Raw genomic sequence first — 7,781 nt, forward strand, 5'->3', positions numbered from 1 at the left:
GATCTTGCCGATTAAAATCTAAGTCAACCTATGTGAACCCATGACATCAATTTCAAGTTTCAACTTCTACAAAATTGTTTCTCTAATTTAGATTGGTCCATGTGTTATACTTCATGCGAACGTTAGAGTCTTCATGAACGTTAGAGTCTTGTGAACCCATGACATCAATTCATGAACGTTAGAGTCTTCATACGTTAGAGTCTTCATGAACGTTAGAGTCTTCATATGAGCTATTGAAATATTTATATATGTTTGTTATAGTATTCTGTTCATACAAACCATTTAATACCCTTCAACATTTTCGAGATATTCTCTTTTTTCTTCTCGTGTTTAACACCTTTAACATTTTCAATAATACCATTTTCAAAAATATTTTCTTTTCTCTTATTGTGTTTCCTTTTTTTTTTTTTTTTTTTTTTTTAANCTTTTTTTTATTTTTTCTGTGTGTATTCCTCACTTATAAACCCATGATCATTCCCTAAATTAGCCGATGTGGGACTTCCATCATCCAACAATAAGAACCAGCTATAACAAACGTAAAATATATATATATATATATATATATATATATAATAATAGAAAAAGTGTTCAACCAGACATTATATTTAGTTTTGAGTAGCAGTAGAATGTAATAACCTCTAATTTTATTATTTTAAAATAAATATACCAAAAATTGATTCTCTAAATTCCACAAGCCCTTCAGACTATTGAGTTTTATTTAAATATCAAATTTTGTTTTTTTTAATGAATAATTTTAGATATCAATATATTTTCAACCAGGTCCCGTAGCTCAGTTGGTTAGAGCGTTGGTCTTATGAGCCGAAGGTCGCGGGTTCGAGCCCCGCCGGGACCATATTGCTTGTATTTTTTTTTTCCCTAGTACTCACATTCTCTGAAAATACCCACATATTTTCTTCATGTGTCAAACTCAAATTTCATAGTAAGATTTCTACCCATATATTTCTTAAATTCATGGATTTGACGACATAAATAATAAGGATTTCAATTCATTAATAGTTATTTAAATAATTATTGAAAAAATATTCATAGACATTCGAAATTTTATCGATATCTAGATGAAATGAATACCTTAATCTAAAAATGTTATATAGTGTTGGTCAATATGTAAAAAATTGTTCACTACAAGTATCATATTGTATTAAGGTGACCAATATAAATAAAAAAATAAAGACACTAAAAATATATAGAAATGAGGTATCTATCTGGGATATAACTTCAGTTAATTCAAGATTAAAGAAGAGCGAGAAGAATTAAAGAACAAGAAAAGAAGAAATAGTGCACAGCTAATCCATGATTAAAGTAGGCTCAAAGTGGACAATATCATACCATTGTGGAGAGTCGATGTCAAAAAAGGACTCCAAAAGAAAAGGAATTGAGCCTTTAAAGGCATAGTAAAAAATGACTAAGACTATAAAAGAAAAAGGAGTCGAGCCTCGATTAAGAGGAGACGTACTTTGTTCGAGGAGAGGTGTTGGATGATGAAAGTCCTACATCGGCTAATTTAGGGATTATAATCAAAGAATACTATCTCCATTGGTACGAGGCCTTTTGGGAAGCCCAAAGCAAAATCATGAAAACTTATGCTCAAAGTGGATAATATCATACCATTGTGGAGAGAGTCTGTTCATCTAACAAAAAAAAAACAACCATACATTTTCAGGCTGCGTCCCCATTGTATTGTATTGACCAACACATGAACAAAAAAGAAGCCAATTACAAATGCAAACTGAGTCAAAATGAGTACACATCCAATCCCAACTCTGCTATCATCTTCATATGGCAAAGCACAATGTTCCCAAGGACTACAAAAACAACTCTCTTTCCCTTTCCCTTCCCCTTAACCTTCCCCGCTGCACACGATACCGAGATATGAAGGACATTTACTGCATCTTTCGACTCGGTCATAGCTACAAAAGCGTTGTGGGACTATGCAGCAGACATAATGCACTCGATTGCTTGTTTGCAGATACCAGTCATTGTGGCCTCCGGGCCGAAAACCTGTGGGGAGAGGGCGGTAAGTTCAAAACAAAATGCATAAAGCATATCAATGCCGAGTCTAAGGAGCTGTAACAAAGTTTTACAATGAGTATCTGCTATTGGAACACAGACAGCTAACCTCCCACCCATTTTCAGTCTACAGTGATGGCGGAGAATGGGGACTTGTTCATCCATCCTACAATCTAAATGATGCGTTTCATAAAAATTCCTTCCCTCCAGGGTCGTCTTTATTGATATCGATTCATTCCAATACCCCACTTTGAATTATGTGACGATTCAATGATTAAGCCAAGAAGTTCTACTTGGTAGAGAAGGATTAAAAATGAAGGTACCATACCTCGAGGGGAACTCCGAGCTCTTCTCCTAGAACACGCATTTTTGCAAGACCAGTTTGATAATTGGGACCGCCTCTTCGAACATAGATATGCATTCTTGCAGCCTTCAATTTGGTTTCCTGGTAGATAACTAAAAAAGATTAGACAATTTTTAGAGGGAAAAAAAAAAAGGAACTGAAGAACAAAACATTCTAATAATTACGCACTTTCTCCCTTAGAGCTCGGATAATTCCATTGAAAGTAGCAGCAACATCTGTGAAGTTAGCTATTCCTCCTCCAATTAGAAGGGCTCGCTTCCGTCCATCAGGGTCAGAAGTAGCACACTGGATGCCATCAAGATTCAAAATTAAATACTTCCGTGACAGAGAAATTATTCCTATGACATATAGAGATGCTTGAACCGAGGGCGTGTGAACATTAATTCTTACATCGATAACAACTCGGGCATATTGCAACACCTCCTCCTCATTTGGAGCTCCACTGTACTCTGCATAATTACCAAGCTCAGATGCATAACCCAAATCTCCAACCTACCAGTGATAGACAACGTGGCATCAATAGCAATGTCTTTGGACCATATCGAATCATCAAGAGAGTCGCACAATGTCTTAGGACAACTTACAGTGTCGGCATATATAACACTAGCACCCCCTCCTGCCACCATCGTCCAAATGCGCCCTTTTGGGTTCAAAACAGTGAATTTCAAGGATGCACTTGTCTGCAAGATCAGCACTATGATGTGATTAAAACTTCTGCCTTCTGTAGTAGAGATGCAAATTCTAACTTTATACACTTCCCTTTTCCTTTTTTTATTATGATTATTTGGACTAGATTATTTATGCTCCTCTCAATCTTGTGGAACAACTACCGATTCAAAAAAGGTTCATTATAAGAAGAAACCATACAGCTTTAAAGATCTTAAATGGTTTGAACCCATGAGTCAAAGACACGATGTCCTTTTGATCATCAGACCAAATCATAGTGTTTAATCTACAACTTCATATCATGATTAACCTTCATGGCTTCAGTCAAATATTGAGAAGTGAAAACATAGATTATTTCTAAGCATCAATAATGACATAAAATGAGTTACCTTCTCATCTAAAGAGTGCACAAAGCTTTCTGTAGGGTTTAGCACTCGACCAAAGGGCAAAGGAAATTCAACGTTTCCCCATCTGAAAACAGCATATCACAGATGAGAAACACAAAGGATGCATTTTTCACATGGAAATGATTTTTCTTTTTTCTTTTGTGGCTGAGAATTAACGAACATGTTTCTTTTGTGAACAAAAAGAGTGGCATACATTAGTAAATAAAAAATGTACTGAGAATGTATATTATCAAAAAAAAAAATACTTCTTAAAGTTTTTGAAGGCAGCAGTGTCATCCAATTCCCCCCTCATATCCAGTGGATACGGCTCCCCATTGACCAGGGTAAATGGATTCATCTCCAGGAAAGTGAAGTCCAGATCTGTAGAGAATTTAAGATACTCTAAAGTCAAATGCCATTATTCTGCATTATTTGAGAGATAAAATTGTCTGAAAGCATATGGATGGATGTCCAAAAACTCCGTGAAAAATATCTACAATATTATTCTCTCATTAGATAAGTGCCACGTATATATGCCTAGGCATATACATCTCTAGAATATTTANTAGAGATAAAATTGTCTGAAAGCATATGGATGGATGTCCAAAAACTCCGTGAAAAATATCTACAGTAGTATTCTCTCATTAGATAAGCGCCACGTATATATGCCTAGGCATATACATCTCTAGAATATTTACGAGAAGATGGTTTCATCATCAGATATTGTACCTTGAAATACACTAAACACACCCATTATGAAGTCACCAATCTTTCCTCGAATCTGGGCAAATACAGATGGTGCAGTAAGTATAACAAAATTAGAGGAAAACTGAGCTGAAAATAAATCATTAATTAAATTAACAAAGATAAAGGACTCTTTCAACCATGAGAAAGTTGAGAATAAGAGTATATAGTAAAGTAAGCAATACAGGAAATTTGTAGTAAACCATCAAAAGTGGTAGAATGGAATGAAGACTAAATCCTAAAGTGTTATTCAACACTAGCATGTAGCACATTCACAATGGAACTTCAGAGAATTTTTTTTATAACTGAACTGAGTACAGTCGATGTATTTGAAATTCTTTCCAGCATTCGCCATTTCCAAGATGAAAAAGATTGAGAAAGAGGGGCAATAGGTGCTTGTATGGCAATGCCCTGACTACATCATATGCCTTGGCAAGTGGAACTTTTTATCACAGGTAATTTAAACTTGAAGCATACACAATCATTACAGACCTACCCGTTCAAGAACATCCTAAAAATTATTATGTGAAGCTTAAGCTAACATCTCACCTTCTCTTGATGGTGGCAATAAGTCCTCATCTTTTGATTCTTTTCGGTTTTTGGTACAACACAATGCCTCTTGGTGGTGTACAAATCATACTAAATTCTCTAGAAATTAAAGCCTTTTAATGATTATTAACAATTGGAAGGCTCTACTTTGTTAGTTTTGTGGGGAGAGGTAATCTCAACCTTTGTCCTGAGGCTGTTTCTCTCTTTCCCGTGGAGGAATATACCTTTCGGTTTCTTAAAAAATAAATAAATAAGTAAAATTAACATCTCACTGCTTTGGGATGGATGACTTTTTTCAATCTGTTCTCCATCACTAACTACTAGACTGACATTTATATCTGTTCTCTGCAACCTTCACATCTACTATTGATCTTGCTCAGTTTCCCGTCCACAGCTGCTAAATAAACTTAAAGAATTAGGAGAGATTGCCGTTCGGAAAAGGTGAGGCACATCAGTGAATTCTATTTGATTGGTTGATCAACTGCTACTGAAACTGAGATGTTTAGTGGTCTAGCCAAAGGCAACACCATCAGGAAAGCCATTATCTTTGTAGTTCTAAGTGGTTCTCTACATACTATAAGTCTCTAATAAAATTTCCTCTTTTTGGCATTGCGTTGAAACAAGTATGACCTTCAATTCAAAAAGATGGTTAGTTTTCAACAAAATGTGGATAGGATAGGAGTTGATCTCTTTTAAAGTAGATCAGTGAGCCAAACTCACTTCAGTCTAGATGACCCGCTCTCTCAGCTGCGGTCAATTTTGTATAACCTAGACCTTGAGAGTTCCAGGAAATTCTTGAACAGTTCTTAAATGATATCATCATACATTCTTTTTTTCTTTTTCCTTCTTTTTGGGATATCCTTGAAATGCATTGTTTTGTATTCTTGGTTATCAATGCTACTTTAACTTCTCAACGGGGGGAAATACCAACAAAAAGAAAATTCCTCTCTCTTTTGTTCTNAACTTCTCAACGGGGGGAAATACCAACAAAAAGAAAATTCCTCTCTCTTTTGTTCTCTTAGTTATCAATACAACTTCTGCTTTATCGACAAGAAAAATGCCCCAAAAAAAAAAAAATTGAACTCCATAACAAATTATAAATGAAACTGACCTCCAAAGGAAGTGTAGCTATTAACGGAGCACATGCCTCAGGTGTAAGAGGTTTTTCAGTTGGTAAGAAAATTGTCTTGACCTGTGTGAAAACAAAACAAATAAAATTTGCCACCCGAATCCGAGATGAGAAAATATAATTGCAGTACTGAGAAGAAGTTAGTGAAAATCCAATGCCTACTTTATCCCAATTCTCTTCAATTTCAATACCCCCACACTCCGAAAAACTTATTGTGCAGCCAAGCCTTTCAGAGACAATAGATANCTTATCCCAGTTCTCTTCAATTTCAATACCCCCACACTCTGAAAAACTTATTGTGCAGCCAAGCCTTTCAGAGACAATAGATAGGTAATACTCTTGATCATGGGGAACAAATGGCTCGACAATGAATGTCGTAATTGGAGCCTTGCAACCACCCATCTCGACCTATCATAAAAAGACACTCAGTTCATACCAAACAGAGATAGATAGAATTCAAAAGATCATGAAGGTGCGAAAGAACAATCACCTGCACACCAAGGCGTGTCTTCACAAACTCAGCAACTTGAGCTAGATCCAAATTCAAAGCTACCAAACCACTCTTTCCACGTTTCCCAAATAACATATCCGGTTTCACTACCAACCGGGTGGATGACAGCCACGGTTCATTATTCGTCAGCTCAGCGAAGTCAGTCGACTGATTCACCTGTGGCTCAACAAATTCCATCAGATATGTAATAATATATGACAATAAGTGAAACAAAATGATTGACTAATCAAACTCTCTGGTTGATTGATTCACACAGTCAAACAAAATGCACTTATACAAGAAATGAACAATAGGAGCTTCTTAAAAAGATAAGAGTCCCATAACTTCACTTCAAACATCTAAATTTCAATTTCATTTCTGAACTGGAGAATGCTTCCAAATCCAACCGGTTACTGTTTCCGATGAAAACAAAATCGAAACCAAAACCTCGGCATAAACAAATCCCAATCTAGAACTGAAATCCCATCCGACAACATAAAACCAATCCAAACTTGAAAGCAAACTCATAAAAATCTAGATCGACAAACCGACAGAGCCATCAACACAAGATTGCGCCAATTTGATAGATTTTCACCAAAAACACGACAGAAATTGAACAAATTCCCGCGTACGACGATGAAAACCAAAGACAAATCAGATGGTTTACATAAGAACACGAGAGAATATGTATTGTGTATATTAACCTGAGCAGAGCAGATCTGGAGATCGATATTAACGAGGCGTTTGAGATGCTCCTTGAGAAGCCTCTTAGAGTCGTACTCTCGAATCTTCTTCCTAGCCATTACCCGCTTCCTGTTGTTGTTCCGATTGAAGAAATGTGGAATGAAGAAGGCCCTAGGCGGAGAGTTTCAACGCTGGGTTAGGTGAGCCGGTGACTCAATTAAGAACAAAGGTTAAGTTCTAACACAAACATTCACAGTAACTGAAAGAATAGCGCGCCACGATGAACTAAACGACGTCGTTATGAACTCTTTCAACGGTCAACGGATAAAACGACTTTTTTTTTTTTTTTTTAATTAATAATAATTATATGCTTTCTCACTCTATCTTATTCTCTATCTTTTTTCCTATTCTTTCAATCTATTTCTCGCTATTGCTGATTCTCGTGTTTAGCTACGATACTCGTGAAGTTGATTACGAGATCTCAGTTGACTATGCTCGTAAGGTCAATAGACTATCACTGTATTGTCTTTTTTTACGATCTAATAATTTTTATGATTTTTCGTTCGGTAGCAAGATAAAGTTCTTTGAGCACTTAAAATAGTACCACGATAAGGTCTTCTGAAAGCTCACGAGGTTTCTTTCCCTTTCCCATGAGGTTTTGGTTCTTGTGTTACCTCTTTGCACTCTCCATGTAACGACCCAGATCCACTGTTAGCAGATATTGTCCTCTTTGGGTTTTTT

At 36.0% G+C, this 7,781-nt stretch overlaps 1 protein-coding gene and 1 non-coding gene across 3 annotated transcripts; one reads left to right on the forward strand and one right to left on the reverse strand.

The window, feature by feature from the left end:
- The first annotated feature begins 779 nt into the window (after positions 1-779).
- TRNAI-UAU lies at positions 780-853 on the forward strand. Its single transcript has one exon. It is a non-coding gene; the product is annotated as a tRNA-Ile (tRNA).
- Positions 854-1,648: 795 nt separating this feature from the next.
- On the reverse strand, positions 1,649-7,276 carry LOC111780398 (ATP-citrate synthase alpha chain protein 2). Of its 2 annotated transcripts, XM_023660780.1 has the most exons (13): positions 7,061-7,276; positions 6,357-6,533; positions 6,159-6,274; positions 6,029-6,074; positions 5,849-5,929; positions 4,174-4,225; positions 3,711-3,825; positions 3,448-3,529; positions 2,977-3,072; positions 2,783-2,884; positions 2,561-2,677; positions 2,357-2,473; positions 1,649-2,019 (listed from the first exon to the last, which is right to left on the reverse strand). In XM_023660780.1, exons 1-13 carry the CDS (start codon positions 7,157-7,159, stop codon positions 1,948-1,950), a joined length of 1,272 nt encoding a protein of 423 aa, XP_023516548.1. In that variant the 5' UTR covers positions 7,160-7,276; the 3' UTR covers positions 1,649-1,947. The 2 variants fall into 2 exon arrangements, with proteins under 2 accessions (XP_023516548.1, XP_023516549.1); XM_023660781.1 differs by lacking the exon at positions 6,029-6,074 and having other exon boundaries at positions 5,849-5,931; positions 6,115-6,274.
- Positions 7,277-7,781: the final 505 nt, after the last annotated feature.

Source organism: Cucurbita pepo, chromosome LG18 (genome assembly GCF_002806865.2).
Source record: "Cucurbita pepo subsp. pepo cultivar mu-cu-16 chromosome LG18, ASM280686v2, whole genome shotgun sequence".
Lineage (NCBI taxonomy): Eukaryota > Viridiplantae > Streptophyta > Magnoliopsida > Cucurbitales > Cucurbitaceae > Cucurbita > Cucurbita pepo.

Coding starts and splice junctions, on each gene's coding strand:
- LOC111780398 (XM_023660780.1), bottom strand. CDS start 7,159: ATGGCTAGGAAGAAGATTCGAGAGTACGACTCTAAGAGGCTTCTCAAG. Junction 6,075..6,158: donor AGGCTTGGCTGCACAATAAG/TTTTTCAGAGTG, acceptor CTGCACAATAAG/TTTTTCGGAGTGTGGGGGTA. Junction 2,474..2,560: donor TCCGAGCTCTAAGGGAGAAA/GTGCGTAATTAT, acceptor GTTATCTACCAG/GAAACCAAATTGAAGGCTGC.